Genomic DNA, 16,604 nt, shown 5'->3' with positions numbered 1-16,604 from the left:
CCCCCAAGAGTGCTCAGGAAGGGACCCTAGAGCAGGCTCCCCTGCTGCCTGCTCCCCGTGGGAACCTGATGCCCGCCCCCACTCCAGGCCAAAGCCCTCAGCTTCCCCCTCCCAGGGACAAGCCCTTTTCCTCTCTGGGTCTGTCTCCCTAGGATCTCATCTCACAGACTTGGCTAAAGGGCTGGAGAGCCAAGATAACAGGAGGGAGCTGCCCAGAAGGCAAACACAGCTGATTATAAGCCAGGGAGATGGCTCTGAGAAGTAAGCCCTTGGAGGCAAGAAAGCCTCAGGCCCAAACCCACAGGGTGGACAGGGGGTCAGAAGGGAGGTGAGGCTGTGGAGGGGGGGCACTCAGCAGTTCGCAGCAGAGAACCTTCCAGGGTCTGAGGCCACAGCGAGCCTGGAGTCTCTGCTTCTTTCGACCCTTTCCTGTCTGCAGAACCAGTGTCTTTGTGCCCAACTCAGCAGGTGGCGAGGCTGAGCAGGGTTACCTGCCTGCAGTGCCCAACTAGTCCCTTGGTGTCTTGCAGGGACCGGCGTCCTGGGTGACCTTGAGCCGACCGGGCTCGAGGGAGCCTGAAAAATACAGGCCAGCAGGGCCTGGAGCCCCGAGCCAGTGGGAGGCTAGGCCCTCTGCACCCGGAGCAAAGGCGAGCTTTGGCAAGCACGGGCAGAGATGGGCGCTTCCAGAAGCAGCAAGAGAACAGGCCAGGAAAGACAGGAGCAAAGGCATGGCTGCTTAGGGCGCACCGCGAGGACCAACGCCGCGCCTCGGGGTCCTGGGAGGGGACGCAGCACCCGGAGCGAGTCTAGCCCATCTGGGGGGCGTGTTGCCCACCTGGGGCGCACGCAGCCCCAAGGCCGGCCCGACGCTCTGCACTCCCACGCCCGCCCGGCCCGGCCTCGCCGGCTCCTCCCTTCCCGCTGCGGGGCGGGGCGCGAACCCGGGACCTGCCCAAAGTTTGGTTTGAACTTTCTTGGCCGCCAATCCCCGCTGCGCGCCCCGCCTGTGCGCGGGCCCGGGGCGGGGTCCCGACCTGCCCTGGCGACGCGTGGCCGGGGGCGGGGGCAGCGCGCTATAAAGGCCGCTGGGTGCGGGCGGGGTGCGGATTGCGTTCTCCCCGCGGACTCTTTGGAGGTCTGGCACTGGGAGCTCTCGAGTCTCTGTCGGCTTTCTTCCTGTGACCCGTCGCGTCCGCTCCGTTCCCGCCATGGTGAGTGGGGCTCCGACGCCTTGGGGCCGCGCGCGGGGGGGAGCGGCTCCCGCGGCTGACTGCGGTGCGGGTTGGCCCCCGCGCGGCCCGGATCCTGCCTGCACCCCCGGGGAGGGTGGGGTGGTCCCGGGAGGGTCAGGGCGCCTTCACTGCGGGCCCCGAGCCCTTGGAGAAAGCGAGGTTCCCGTGCCCCTAAGTCGCCAGTGGCTTCACCTTGCCCCCTACCTGGCTGACCTGTGCGCCGGCCCTCCCGCGCCCGGGGACTGGCTGCTGAGTCACCTGCCCGGGCGGGGCTGGGCGGGGTTGTGCGCTCGGAGCTCGCCCAAGGGAGTCATTAGCCGTCACGTGTTCGAGCCTGCATTTCTCCTGTTCATTTCGTGGGGGTGTTTCTAGCCGAAGCTTCCTACTTGAGGCAGGTTTCAAAGAACAAGTCCATAAAAGGGTGAGCAGCATGGGCGTGTAGGCCAGGTATGCATCGCTGTGGGTCTCTCGGGCATGGTGGAAACAATTGCCTGGGAGAGCACCCGTGGGAAGTCTTAGCGAGTGTTCCGGCGGGATGTGCCAAGTGGTATCTTCGCGGAAGGAGAGTCAGATCACAGTAACAAATTGGCAGAGGACATTTTGCTGGCTCAACCGATTCCGGAGTCAGGGGGTGTTGGGCAGCGTTAAGACTCCCTGTCCGGAGGCCCACATCATGGGAAAGCATGGGACGGCCCAAAGCCTTGGGGCCCTGCACCCGCGTCGGGGACCTGGAAGAAGCTCCAGGCTCCTGATTCTCATTGGCTCCTGTCTGATCTTTAGCCCACTTGGGGAGTGAATCAAAGGATGGAAGATCTTGCTCTCTGTCTCTTCCTCTCTGTATATCTGCCTTTGCAATAAAAATAAAATGAAAATGTCCCTGATCAGAGGCCCACATCCGGTCTCAGGGCCTGGGTTCCAGTCCTGCCTCCTCCCAGAGTGCCAGCTTCCTACCTGGGCAGCCTTGGGAAGCCGCGGGTGTTGTCTCAAGGGGTTGAGCTTCTGCCACTCACACGGGGAATCCACACGGGGCTAGCCCAGCCCAGGATGTTGTCATTCGGGGAGTGTAGCAGCCAGTGGGAGTAAGCGCTCTCCCTCTCTGCCCTGTTCCTCCCTCAGCTTTATTTTTCCCAAAGCTCTATGTAGCTAGAGAGAGACCTGGAGGGAGGCAGATTTCCCTTGCGCTGGTTCACTCCCTGAGTTGCCACAGTGTTTGCAGTTGACGCCATCCAAAGCCAAAACTTGCTCCGGGACTCCCACGTGGGGGCAGGGGTCCAAAGACTTGAGCCTTTCTCTGCTGTTTTCATTTATTTCTGTTTAATTACAAAGGCAGATTTACAGAAAGGAGAGATGGAGAGATCTTGTGTCTGCTGGTTCACTCCCTAAGTGGCCACACAAGCTGGAGCCGAGCCAGCCAAGAGGCGGAAGCTTCTAGGTCTCCCGCTTGATGGGTGCAGGGTCCCAAGGCTATTCCATCCTCTCGTACTTTCGCAGGCCACTGGTGAGGAGCTAGCTGGGTGGGAAGTGCAGCAGCTGGGATGTGAACCAGCAGATGCAAGGCCGACGGAGCCCCTGGGCCAGTGTGCTGTACCCAGCCACCTCAGTCAGAGGCTTACCTCACCTTGCTACAGCGCTGCCCATTGTCACAGCCAGCACTGGTTATGGAAATGGCTTACCCAGCACCCGGTGCTGCCAGTTCTCGCATGTGGCAGAGAGGTAGTCAAGTCAATCCTGGCAGATGAGTTTCGACTGGGTTGCAGGAGAGGAAGCCCTTTGTGGACTTGGGCCTGCCTGATCAGGGGAGCTGTGGAATTGTTCCAGGATCCAATCCAGGTCACCATAGATGCCAGCTCTTCCTGCACTGTGCCCGGGTCAGCAGCCCCAGGGAATCCTGTGCTTGCCTTGGGCCTGGGAGGCCTTGATTGTTTTATGGGGGGTGGAAGTGGGCAGCAGCTGATCCTAAGGCAAAGGTTTGCAGGAAGGAGGTGTCCTTATCTCAGGTCATGAACAGGCACTTAAGGCTTCAGAAACATGCTTACTGCTGCATTTTATTCTTAGCACTTCTTTAGCAAGTTCTTTTTTTCTTTAAGATTCATTCTTTATTGGAAAGTCAGATTTGCACAGCAAGGGACAGAAAGAAGATCTTCCATCCGCCGATTCACTCCCCAAATGGCTGCCATCGGCAGAGTTGATCAGGTCTAAAGCCAGGAGCTTCTTCCAGGTCTCCCATGTGTGTGCAGGGTCTGAACACTTTGGGCTGTCCTCCACTGCCTTCCCAGGCCAGAAGCAGGGAGCTGGATGGGAAGTGCAGCAGCCAGGATACAAGGACAAGGACTTAAGTCACCAGGTTACAGGGCTAGGCCCAACAATTGTCTAGAGTTCTAGATAGCAGTGCAGTATCCCAGAACGGGCTCCCTTCTGGGTTCCACCCCACAGCACTGTGGGTCCCTTTTTAAGCGTGTTTCTCATTGAGCAGCTTTTACAAATTCCAAATCCCATTACTTGGGAATGTAACGGGCCCTTTGTTGGTGCTGGTGTTCAGAGGTCTTCAGCAGGGGTCCCGTGTCGCCCACCTGATCCATGATGCAGTGAGAAGGTGCCTTCCGCTTTCCCTGTTGAGCCCCCTGTCCGTGGTGGCTGTCCTGTCCGTGGTCACAGTCCTGTCCGTGGTGACTAAGCAGGGGGTGATTAGGCAACTTCCCCAAGACTGCTCGGCAGCAAGTAAAGGAAAACAGGGTTCTATGCTGCCCCCAGTGCCCCCTCCCCTGTTGTGTAAGGGGTTCCTGGCTCACACCTCAGTCTCCCCTCCCTCCCTCACCCTGGGCATCATGGTTACTCTCCTCCCTGAAGAGCCGAGTCCTCCCGCGGGGTGCAAGGCTGCCTCTGATGGGGTGTTTCAGCCAGTGCGAACTGCTGTGTTGGGGCATTTTCTCCCTGAGTCAGTGTGTGCTGGTTCAGGCTGCCTTTGAAGGGGCAGGAGAAGCTGCTGTCTTGGAGAGGGCTGGGGATTGAATGGGAGAGAATCCTCTGGCCAGAGGGGGATTTTGCCTTAGGCACTAAGGGAACTCCTGATGGCAGAAGAGCTTGTGGTCTCCCAAGATTGTGGAGATCCTACCTTGAAGGCCTACAGTGACTACAAAGCAGGGGCCTGGCTGCCTGACAGCTCATTAACAGAGCGCTGGTCTCCCAGAGCAGCTTCTCATTATGAGGTCTGCAGGAAGGCTTGTGAAACAGTGACTTGGGCGGGGCAGTCTGCAGCAAGGTGGTCATCAGCCTGGAAGGTTGCTGAGTGACTTGGGCGTGAGTCACTGAGCAGTGTCTCACCCAGGGTGTCATTTTCTCCTTGCTCTCTCCCTGCCACAGCGTGAGTGCATCTCCATCCACGTGGGCCAGGCTGGTGTGCAGATCGGCAATGCCTGCTGGGAGCTCTACTGCCTGGAACACGGCATCCAGCCCGATGGCCAGATGCCAAGTGACAAGACCATTGGGGGAGGAGACGACTCCTTCAACACCTTCTTCAGCGAGACGGGCGCTGGCAAGCACGTGCCCAGGGCCGTGTTTGTAGACCTGGAGCCCACGGTCATTGGTGAGCTGCCAGTGGGTGTGGGGGGTTGGCCAGGAGGTGTGTGCTGGGGGAGCCCGTGGTGCCGCAGGGAGGGGCGGGGTCCGTGACAGGTGGCCCATCTGCTTCCCCTCTGCAGATGAAGTTCGCACTGGCACCTACCGCCAGCTCTTCCACCCCGAGCAGCTCATCACGGGCAAGGAAGATGCCGCCAATAACTATGCCCGCGGGCACTACACCATCGGCAAGGAGATCATCGACCTGGTCCTGGACCGCATCCGCAAGCTGGTGAGTGCAGCTGCTTGAGTGAGGCGGGTGGGTGCTTGTCTGGGGCTCTCAGAGGAACCACCTCTCCTCTGATTCCTGTCCCTGAAGGAGACTCGGGCTGCTGGGTCCCCTTCCTCGGGGATGGGCAGAAGGAAGTGCTGCTCTGCCTGCTTGCCTGTGTCTCCTCGGGCCGACTCGGCCCCCCCCCCCGTGTGCAGCGAGCTCAGTGTTCTTGGAGTCAAGGCGAGATGCCCGAGCCTTGCCAGGATGCTGACAAGCGCAGCCATGCGACGCTCCTTTATGGGGCATCTTTGTTGCGCCTTGTGCGTGGGTGGCTGACTCCTACACTTGTTGACCAAGCTCATGTAAAGCAGCTGGGCTGGTGCTTGGTGTGCAACAGGAAGTCCCGAGCCCAGGAAGCTGGCACAGCCCCGATGAGAACCAGCCAGGGCCTGAACTTTGATTAGCACTGAGTAGCTGAGAGTGGCGACTGGCCCCTCCTCAGGACAGTAGCAAGGGTGTGACCTCCTCTGCAAAGCTGGCCTTGGCTCCTCCCCTGGAGCTCCAGGCAGCGTGGCCTGCTTGTGGCCGACTCTTGAGGGCAGCCTCGTTTGTGTGAACACGCTGTTAGGAGCATGCTCATCAAGATCTTTGCCATGAGTCCATGCTCCTTGGGGTATGCGAGCAGCTTGAAGCAGCCAAGCCAAGCCCGGTGTGCAGCCGGGCCAGGGCAGCTGTTACACCAGGCCGTACTGCAGCCAGTCAGTTCCCACAAACCACGGGACGGACCCAGGTTCCAGCCTCATGTTCCTCGCAGATGTTTCTCTGCCACTTTGGGCAAGGTGGGCTGGTGGTTCCTAGGCTTGGGAATCAAGCTTCAGCGCCAAGAGCGACTTGGAAGCCAGCACCTGCCTGGGGGCCAGACAGCCTTAACAAAACTAGTGAGGCTCTGGGGCGAAGTTCATTCACTACGATGCCCGTGGAAACCCTCGGTGGTGGCAGTGCTTCCATAAGCGGGTGACGCTAGGCTGTGCCCCACACCTTGTCCGCACGTTGGTAGGGCTCAGCCAGCTGTGAGCGAGTGTCCCTGGCTGGGAGCACCAACCCAGGAACAGTGGCCTGTGAGGTTTGATGCTGTCACAGCATAGCAGTCTCTCCTGTGCTGTCAGGGACTGGAGGCTGCTCACCTTCGGCTTCCGGGACGGATGCGCTCTGCTCTGGCCTCCCTGACTTTCTCAGTCACCCGAGGGGGGAGATTGCAGCTCTCCCTGAGCGCACTGAGGTGCAGAGTGAGTGTGGTCAGAGCCGCACTGCAAGGGAGTGCACCAGTGCCCAGGGCCTGGCACCTCCGTCCACCAGACCGGAAGGAAAGCAAAGGCCAAGACTCCCAGGCCTGTCCTCCAGTGGCTCTGGTGGCTGAGAAGCAGGTGCCCTTGGTCTGTGGCCACAGCAGGGGCAGCAGAGGCCGCTCTCAGGCCTGTTGCAGGCCTGTGATTGGTCCGCTGAGGAAAGGAAGAGTTCATTTTGAGACAGGCTTTGGAGCAGGCCCTCTGCCCACTCCCTTCCCGGGAGCTGGCTGACCTTTGTCCACATCAGGCCACCTGGAAGCTCTTTAATGGCTGTTCTTGGGAAATGTTCAGCCAAATTTGAAGTTACAATCTGTGTGTTTTGGGGGTGGCTCTCAGCAGGGGGTGTGCACACTCAAATTTGTGAACTGTCTTTTGCAGGCTGACCAGTGCACGGGGCTGCAGGGCTTCCTGGTTTTCCACAGCTTTGGTGGGGGGACCGGCTCTGGGTTCACCTCCCTGCTGATGGAGCGCCTCTCTGTCGACTATGGCAAGAAGTCCAAGCTGGAGTTCTCCATCTACCCGGCCCCCCAGGTCTCCACAGCTGTGGTGGAGCCCTACAACTCCATCCTCACCACCCACACCACCCTGGAGCACTCGGACTGTGCCTTCATGGTGGACAACGAGGCCATCTATGACATCTGTCGTAGAAACCTCGACATCGAGCGCCCCACCTACACGAACCTGAACCGCCTGATCAGCCAGATCGTGTCCTCCATCACAGCCTCCCTGCGGTTTGACGGAGCCCTGAATGTTGACCTGACAGAGTTCCAGACCAACCTGGTGCCCTATCCCCGCATCCACTTCCCTCTGGCCACTTACGCCCCTGTCATCTCTGCTGAGAAAGCCTACCATGAACAGCTTTCTGTAGCAGAGATCACCAATGCGTGCTTTGAGCCGGCCAACCAGATGGTGAAATGTGACCCTCGCCACGGGAAGTACATGGCTTGCTGCCTGCTGTACCGTGGTGACGTGGTCCCCAAAGATGTTAATGCTGCCATTGCCACCATCAAGACCAAGCGTACCATCCAGTTTGTGGATTGGTGCCCCACTGGCTTTAAGGTTGGCATTAATTACCAGCCTCCCACTGTGGTGCCTGGTGGAGACCTGGCCAAGGTCCAGCGAGCCGTGTGCATGCTGAGCAACACGACAGCCGTGGCCGAGGCGTGGGCTCGCCTGGACCACAAGTTTGACCTGATGTATGCCAAGCGTGCCTTTGTTCACTGGTACGTGGGTGAGGGCATGGAGGAGGGCGAGTTTTCTGAGGCTCGTGAGGACATGGCTGCCCTGGAGAAGGACTATGAGGAGGTGGGGGCCGACAGTGCTGACGGAGAGGAGGAAGGGGAGGAGTATTAGCCACTGCTCACTGTGCCGAGACTGTCCTGTGTGGCTGGCTGCTGTGGCCCCAAAGTGCCAATAAAGGCAATAGTGATGTTTCCATAGTCAACGTCAAGCTGGCTTCTGTGTGTGACTGACGATATCGGCTTGTGCAGGCCTGTGTGCGTGTATGCAGCTGGCAGCTGTGCCATGCGGCATGCCAAGTGGAGTTGATGAGTAGCAATCAGGAGCAGGCTGGGTGGATGTGCTGGAAGTAGGATACTGACAGGCAGTGAGTGAGTCAGCAGGTGCAGGGCCAGGGCTGCTGGAACTAAAGTCGGTGTGAGTCAGTGGTGTCACAGCAGGCAGAGTCACCTGTGGGCACTCCTGGCTCCACTTGTCATCTAGCTTCCTACTGATGCAGATGGCAAGCCCCCCAGCAGGTTGTGGCCCAAGTCCTTTGGTCCCTGCCACCCACGTGGGAGATGTGCATGGAATTCCAGGGTTGGGACTTGAGCCTGGCTCTACTGCTTTCCTGGGACCATTTGGAGACTTGGCGCAATGGGCTAATGATTGCTGTTGCCCTGCCTTTGAGATAAAGCTTTTATAAATGGGTAGGAAACCATTTTGAATATATAGGTTTGACCTGGGCTTCAGTTTGTTTTAATATTTATTTTTATTGGTAAGAAGACTTAGTGAGTGATGGAGAGACAACATGATCTTGTATGGCTTATTTCCCAGGTGGCCACAAAGGCCAGAGCTGAGTGACCCAAAGCCAGGGGCCTCTTGCGATTCTTCCACAGGGTGCAGGGTCCCACGGCTAACCCCATCCTTGAGTCCTTTGCCAGGGCACAAGCAGAAGCTAAATGGGAAGTGGAGTATCCAGGGCACTAGCTGGCCACCACCAGATGGGAAGCTGGTGCTTGCAGGGTGAGGATTTAGCCACCAGGCCATTGCGCTGGAACCCATGAATTCTTGGATACCTGCTTTACCTGCAATTTGGTGAGGAAGACACAGATCGCAGTGAGGGCCTTGGCATTCTCCATGTATAAGGAATTGAAGGCCTTGACGAGAGGAGAGAGACTAGGAAGGTTTGGGAGGGTTAAGGGCATTGAGGAACTTTTCAAAGCTTCCAGGAGAGGCGGAACAGAGACATGAAGGAAAATCGCTATGCCATAGTGCTACAGGAGATTGCACAGGCCTGGGCAGGCAGGGTTTAATCTAACCGGGTCTGAGGGAGTTACAGGAGAACCATGAGGACAGAGTGGCTGTCCCTGCTTTGGCTGCAGCTCGTGGGCCTGGGGTATGCAGCCAGACAAGTGGGGAGTGGTAGCTGGATAACAGGAGGCTTCAAATCCCGGATGCAAAGAGGACTAGTGTCCCGGTCAGGGAATTGATAAGGTGAGATAAGGTGATGGAAGAGGTGCATCAATGACGAAGGATGAGAGTTGGTCCAAGGCAGGCTAGATCCCTGACCCTTGCTCGGGATCAGCTGTCTGCAGGGGAGAAGCCTGAAGGATGAAGAGAAGGGGAGTGGCTGTTGGTTTTGGAGTTAGGACAGGGCTGGGGAGGATGGGAGTGGCTCACACCTGCCCTCCTGAGTCGGAGGAACGTGAGCTCCTGATGCCTGTTAACTCCAGTCCTGCATCGTGCGTGGAATGCACAGAGGACAGGAGCACGCAGAAGTTTGGCGGGCATCTGCTATAGCACATGCGCGATACCAGTTACAACACTGCCGCCAGAACTGCCCCCACACGTGTTCCGAACGCAGCGGGCAAGACCAGAACAGCCACAGAGGAAAGAAGTAGCAGAAGCCAGCCCCTCCTCCCAAGTATTTCCCCAACACGATAATCTGCCAGGTTCTGGGGAAAAAAACTTAATGTTCCTCCTTGGGCTTGCCCAGTGGGGCACCTGTGAGTCTCAGCAGCTCCCTGCTGTGTGTGAGGTTCACTGTAGAACCTTCCAGAAGGCTGAGCCCTTGCAGTTAGGCCATGAGCCGGCTGGCTGTGTTCCACCCCAAGCACAGCACAAAGGAAGATGGTTTTTCCGACCTCAGACCGGTGGCTTTGCCTTCATTCAAGCAGTTGTACAATTCTCTGCAGACATGGCTGGGTATTGTAGAACTTGGCTTGATTCTGACCCGAAATGACCCACAGTTAGCACAGACTTCACAGGGGTGGAGGGCTCAAGGCACAGACTGCCTCCACCTCAGACACCAGTCACAAACGCTCTGTTCAACGTGGGGACAAATTGGGGCTTACCATAACCCGCCTCGACTCCAGTAATTTTTTTAAAGATTTATTTATATTACAAAGTCAGATATACAGAGAGGAGGAGAGACAGGAAGATCTTCTGTCCGATGATTCACTCCCCAAGTGGCCACAACGGTCGGTGCTGCACCGATCTGAAGCCAGGAACCAGGAACTTCTTCCGGATCTCCCACACGGGTGCAGGGTCCCAAGGCTTTAGGCCATCCTTGACTGCTTTCCCAGGCCACAAGTAGGGAGCTGGATGGGAAGTGGGGCTGCTGGGATTAGAATTGGTGCCCATATGGGATCCTGGCGCATGCAAGGTGAGGACTTTGGCCATTAGTCTACCATTAGGCCCCAGGAATTAGTTTTTCAAAAGATTTATTTATTTGTTTAAAAAGCAGGGTGACAGAAAAGAGATGTTCTATTCAATGGTTTAGTCCGGAAATGACCACAACTGAGCCAGGCTGGAGCCAGGAATTCTATCCGGGTCTCCCATGTGGGTTGCAGCCATCTCCTGCTGCCTCTCGGGACAGCCATTCCCAAGGAGCTGAATCAGAGACTCGGAAGCCAGGACTGGAACAGGCACTCCAATATGGGATGCAGGTCCCCATGTAGCAACCTGTGAACTGACTGTGGCCCCAAGTCTGTCTGGGAACTGAAGCACAGTTATCCAAGACTCCTGTCAGTCCACCCTCCCCTCCCCGCTGCCCCCCACGGGCCGCCTCTACCCTCCCCCTCCCCGCTGTCCCCATGGTCCTCTCCCACTCCCTGCTGTCCCCCACGGGCTTCCTCCCCACCCTCCCCTTCCCGCTGCCCCCCACGGGCCACCTCACCCCTCCCCTCCCCGCTGTCCCCCACGGGCCTCCTCCCCACCCTCCGCCTCCCTGCTGTCCCCCACAGTCCTAACTACCCTCCCCCACAATTAAGCCCATCAGGGGTCTTCTTAGTCACCTCAAAGCTCCAGCCTCACACTTAGCCAGGCCTGTCTATCCCACCCTCACCATAGCCCCATATGCCACGGGGTCTGCCCAGTTGGCACAGTGCCCAGCACATGCAGCCACAGAGGTATTCTTTTTTTTTTAAGATTTATTTTATTTTTATTACAAAATCAGATATACAGAGAGGAGGAGAGAGAGAGGAAGATCTTCCGTCCGATGATTTACTCTCCAAGTGAGCACAACAGCCGATGCTGTTCCGATCCGAAGCCAGGATCTAGGAAATTCTTCCAGGTATCCCACGTGGGTGCAGGGTCCCAAAGCTTTGGGCCGTCCTCCACTGCTTTCCCAGGCCACAGGCAGGGAGCTGGATGGGAAGTGGAGCTACCGGGATTAGAACCAGTGCCCATATGGGATCCTGGCCCTTTCAAGGTAAGGACTTCAGCTGCTAGGCCACGGCGCCGAGCCCCGCATAGTATTCAAAGAGTGATTCCATTGCACGTTTCTCAGGGTACCGTAGAGAATGAGCCATATTTTAATGCATAAGAGATGTGCCGAGTTTTGGCAAGCTAGAGCTGGAATCCAGGTATTCCAGATCCCAGTCCAAGGAGAGCAGGTGCTCTCACGGTTAGTGGAATGCAGTTGCGGGCTTTGCTTGCCAGCAGTCACTCTGGTCACAGCAGAAGCCATCGTGGCTCTAACACAGTGGCAACTGAGGAGTCAACACAATCCTTTCACTTATTTTCATTTGAAAGGCTGGCTCTCTCCTTAGATGCCATCAATAACCAGGACAAGGGCCAAGCTGAAGCCAGGAGACCAGGAGCCGCATGTGGGTCCCCTCAGTGGGTGGCAGGGTCCCAGGTACTTGAGCTGCTACTCCCAGGGTGCGCATTAGCAAGAGTCGAGCTGAGACTAGAATGAGGCACTCCTGCCCTGATCAGGGAAGCAGCTGTCCCAGGCTGGGGCTTAGCTGCTGAGGCACACACAGCCTCCCTGCTCTCTGATACTGGAATCTTCAACCCTCCCTGTCTTGTGGGGTCCCCTCACCTCCTGTCTGGACCTCAGAAGGATTCTGTCATGCACCAATAAGTTGCCTTTCCTCGGGTTTGCGTAAGAACGGGCTGGTCCGGCCCGTGCAATGGGCTGAGCCACAGCATGGGACTCCTGCATGCCACGTCACAGTGCCAGCGTCCAAGCTGCTCCGTGCTGCCAGCCCAGCGTTTCTGCCATGTGCCTAGGAGGCAGCAGATGATGGCTGGCAAGTACGGTGGCCCCTGCCACCCCTGCGGGAGACCCAGGGAGACTTCCTGGCTTTGGGCTGTGGCCTGGCCAGCTCTATCACGGGCATTTGGGGAATGAGCAAGCATATGGAAGATTTTTGTTTTTGAATTCCCTTCTCATGTGATGTCCGGCAATTCTAGCCACTTCCCTGCAGCTCATCCCTGGTATTTTCATTCAATCCTGCATTCATCTGAAAGGCAGAGCACCAAATGGGAGGAAGTGGGGATCTTCCATTCTATGATTCATTTCCTGCATGCCCACAACAGCCAGGGCTGGGCCAGCCTTAAACCAGGAGCCAGAAACTCCATCCGGGTTTCCCACGGGGGTGGCAGGTGCCTAAGGACTTGAGCCGTCCCCTTCTGCTTCCCAGGGTGTGCACTTACTGGAAGCGGGATGGGAAGCACAGGATCCCAGGCGCTGGACAAAAGGACGCAGGTGTCCCAAAGCGACTTAACCGGCCATGCTGCAACGGCCGCCCCGACTGGAATTCTTAAGCAAGCATTGTTTGTGGAGTAGATGGTGGCTTAGATTAGTTAGTCAGCAGGTAACTTTTGTAAAGCAGAATGTGGAAACATAAACAAGGTTTTCACTTTAGCTGTGTTTATGCGGGCTATTGGAGATTTTGTTTTTGGGGAGCGAATACTTTTTATGCGTTATTTATTTATTTTACAAATACACTGAATATTTATGCAATGCTGCCTGTGTTGGACGCCTTTCCCAAAATAATAATAATAATAAATTTTTTGAAAAAAATCTGCATTTCCAAGAAAATTTTCTTTTAAAGAGAGTGCCTGAGAGCAGATAGCCCAGACCCTAAGTAAGGGCAGGGCAGGGGATCTAGCTTGCCCTGGGACAACCTGGATCCTGTGCTCATGGAAACAGCCTCTCTCTCCTTCCTCATTTTCCTCTTGCATCGTCTAATCCTGCCTCCATCCCATCATTAATACCAACCCTGTCCACTCCGGGGCCTGAGCGTCCAATCTGTCATCCACACTCTTTCCTATAAAATCTGACTTTTTAATTCAAATAAACCTCTTTGAAAAAAAAAATGGAATCACTGTTTTCAACATAAATCTTATATGAAAGAACCTCCTGGCTCCTAGCTTTGGATAGTCGCAGTACCGGCCTTTGCAGTCACTTGGGGAGTGAATCATCAGGCAGAAGATCTATCTCCTCCTCTCTATATCTGCTTCACAAATAAAAATAAATAAATCTTTAAAAAAAGAAAAAAAGATTCCAATGGACGAGAGGTGGGGATTTAGCTATTAGGCTATCAGGTCAGCCTGTCACTTCCCTTTCTTTTGTTGACCTCCTAATCAGGTCCTCTGTCCCTTCCGTGTCGTGTAGCTAAGAAGGAGTACCAGGGCACCAGCCTCCTTCAGTGGCCAAACGCTGGGGCAGCCGCGATCTGGGACACAAACCACCTCCTTAGCCTGCTGGGCCAGCCCCGGGCCAGCGGGAAGCAGGGGCAGGGATCTGCTAAGAGGTGGGAGGGGGCACTCTGAGGAGCCCAGAGCCACCTCCCCTGTGTCCCCTGGGGGCTTCTCTGCTGACTGTCCTGGTGTGGGTGGGAGGCCCATTGAGGGGCGAGATTCCACTGAGGCTGAGCTTGGCTGGAGGCCAACTGGTGGCCATCTTGGACGTCACCTACTTAAACTGGGACCTGGGCAGAACTTCTGCCCTTTATCCCTTTCTTTTTTCTTTTATTCCCCCATATATAAGCATTTACTTATTTTCATTGGAAAGTCTGATTTACAGAAAGAAGGAGAGATACAAAAATCTTCCATCCTGTGGTTCATTTTCCAAATGCCTGCGATGGCTGGAGCTGGGCTTGTCAGACACCAGGAGCCAGGAGGCTTCTTCCAGGTCTCCCACACGGGTGCAGGAACCCGAGGACTCGGGCCGTGCGTCCTTTGCTGCTTTCCTGGGTCACAGGCAAGGGACAATAGCAGCGCTCAGAAGAGCAGCCAAGGACTCCCATCACTCTCTCTGTGTCTTCCTCCCAAAAATGCAATGATACCAAGGTTGAAATCACTAGTCTCATTTCACACAGCGGAAGCAGGTGCCCAAGGCTCAAGCATGGGTCCCAGCATGGCGGCTTAGCAGCTAAATCCTCATCCTGCATGCACTGGGATCCCATATGGACTCCGGTTCGAATCCCAGCTGCTCCACCTCCCATCCACCTCCCTGCTTTCTCTCTGTATATCTTTATATATATCCTTCTTTTTGTGAATCTGCATTTACAATAAAAATGGATAAATCATTAAAAAAAAGAAAAGGAAGTTACATTTTAAAAAAAAAGTGGCTTCCATCTCTCTCACATCTGCCTAAGGCCACAGGCCACTGCCCTCCTTATCTCCACAGCAAATTCCGTGAGAGCTTTTCTAGAATCGCTGCTTGCAGGGTTTCTGCCTGCATTCCTGAAACCCACTGGACTCAGGACGGTCACCATTCTCCAAATCCACTCCGGGCAGGTCTGTACCTGACGTCCCAGACCAAGTGCCTGGCCAGCTCTGAGCCTGCCCCAGTTCACCCCGTCAGCCCCACTGGACACTGCTGACCACGACGGCTGTGTCCCTGGAAGGACCTCGCCCATGCGGTGTCCAGGACTCTGGCCTTCTTTTCTTTAAAGATTTATTTATTTTTTATTACAAAGTCAGATACACAGAGAGGAGGAAGGACAGAGAGGAAGATCTTCCGTCCATTGATTCACTCCCCAAGTGACCACTACGGCCAGTGCTGCGCTGATCTGAAGCCAGGGGCCAGGTACCTCCTCCAGGTCTCTCACGTGGGTGCAGGGTCCCAAGGCTTTGGGCCGTCCTCAACTGCTTTCCCAGGCCACAGGCAGGGAGCTGGATGGGAAGTGGGGCTGCTGGGATTAGAACCGGCTCCACATGAGATCCCAGGTGTTCGGGGGTGAGGACTTTAGCCGCTAGGCCATGGCGCCGGGCCCAGTCCTGGCCCTCTTTCCGGCTGTTCTCCCAGGGTCTGAACCCGTCACACCAGGAGCCAGCAGTCAACACTTTGTGATCCTGTCCAGCCTCTCGCTGTGGCTTCATTTTCTCTGGTTGCAGAGAAGTTTTATTTGCATGGTGACCAAGTGATCATGCAAAGAAGAAAAGGAGGACGCGACTGCCAGTACAGAGCTAGGAGGAAGGCCAGTGCCTCTTGAAAGGAGAGAGGGGAGACACCAAAAGTTTTAGGAAGGGGCCCGGCACAGTGGCCTAGTGGCTAAAGTCCTCGCTTTAAGGTCTCAACCCCCTACTGAGCCATGTGTGAGCCGTATGTGGGTATGGACAAACCATGGCTGGGCTGAAACATCCAGCAGCAAGAACCAGATTGGGCTGAAGGCCAGTCAGGAAAAGCCACAGTTCCTGCTATGACAGGAAGTGAACTGAGTAGGGCTGGCTCATGGACCCACTGGTAAGCGTGAAACCTGGCATTGAGAGAGGTTCTGATGGAGGAGCCTGGGCAAATCCTCTGGCAGGACACAGACCCGGCAGGTAAGCGCAAGAACCATGATAGGAAACAGCCCAGAAGAGGCCATGGAAAGCTACCCACTGGCATACAATTGGCAGACGTGGGGCCAAGACCAGGCTGAACCTGTCCACGTCATCCACTGGCAAATCCAAGCACCAGTGTGGGCCGAGCCAGGTTCAGTCACAACAAAGACTAGTGCACAATACTGAATGCCAAGGTGAGGTTGCCTGTACCGGAAGGGACCGCAGCGCCCAACCAGCGTGAGAACAAGGAAGGGAGGGGGCAGAGCCGGCAGTGGAATAAGGGGTGGTTCCCTTGCTGGACAACTACTTCCGCAGGAGAGCATAGGCAGAGATGGGGACAGACCAGACTAGACAGCACCTGTACGTCTCATGTGGACTAGATCAGGGAAAAGCCAGGCTCGGCTGATTGTTCCTACTGGTGCAAACAAAATTAGAGTGGGCGAGGGTTGTTTGGGCTTAGCCACAGCATCAGCTGGAAGAAGCTGGCACTGGGGGCTAGTTCTGTCAAGTCAAACCACAGTACTATCTGGAGAGTGCATAATCTGGGAGCGGGAGAGGCCTGGGAGGGAAATAGTTGGCTCCTCCCTCTTGGGTTACCACTTCCATGGGAGGACATAAAACTAAGACAGAGGCTGGGTTGGAATGGGGTGTGGGACAGACTGGATTACTGCTACACTTACTGGCAAAACAGGGTAGGAGGAGGGTCTGGTGGGGGTTATTGTGGGTCGCTCCAACTAGGTTGCAGTTCCCACTGGTTTAAGTGATGCCAAGTGTGTGCTGGGCAGAACCAGGCTGGACTGCAACACCCATTGCTTCCAGTGGAAGTCGGGAGTGAAAACAGAACCAACCCAGCCATTACAACCACCGGCTGATTGGAGCGATGGATGGTGCCAGGCCCTGTGCTTGTTA

General features: G+C 56.1%; 1 protein-coding gene across 1 annotated transcript; it reads left to right on the top strand.

The window, feature by feature from the left end:
* Positions 1-1,119: 1,119 nt before the first annotated feature.
* Positions 1,120-7,860, top strand: LOC121155366 (tubulin alpha-1C chain). Its single transcript, XM_040978675.1, has 4 exons — positions 1,120-1,214; positions 4,596-4,818; positions 4,934-5,082; positions 6,789-7,860. The coding sequence occupies exons 1-4, from the start codon at positions 1,212-1,214 to the stop codon at positions 7,761-7,763; spliced, it is 1,350 nt and encodes a 449-aa protein (XP_040834609.1). The 5' UTR covers positions 1,120-1,211; the 3' UTR covers positions 7,764-7,860.
* Positions 7,861-16,604: the final 8,744 nt, after the last annotated feature.

Source organism: Ochotona curzoniae, unplaced genomic scaffold (genome assembly GCF_017591425.1).
Source record: "Ochotona curzoniae isolate NIBS_2020 unplaced genomic scaffold, NIBS_Ocur_1.0 contig_1014, whole genome shotgun sequence".
NCBI classification, from domain to species: domain Eukaryota; kingdom Metazoa; phylum Chordata; class Mammalia; order Lagomorpha; family Ochotonidae; genus Ochotona; species Ochotona curzoniae.
Note: the sequence above shows the minus strand (reverse complement) of the source record. Positions and strands in the feature narration are given on the sequence as shown.

Bases quoted from the DNA above. Each gene is read 5' to 3' on its own strand.
- LOC121155366 (XM_040978675.1), top strand. The intron at 4,819-4,933 runs GTGAGCTGCCAG...TCCCCTCTGCAG, and splicing joins CCTGGAGCCCACGGTCATTG to ATGAAGTTCGCACTGGCACC. The intron at 5,083-6,788 runs GTGAGTGCAGCT...TGTCTTTTGCAG, and splicing joins TGGACCGCATCCGCAAGCTG to GCTGACCAGTGCACGGGGCT.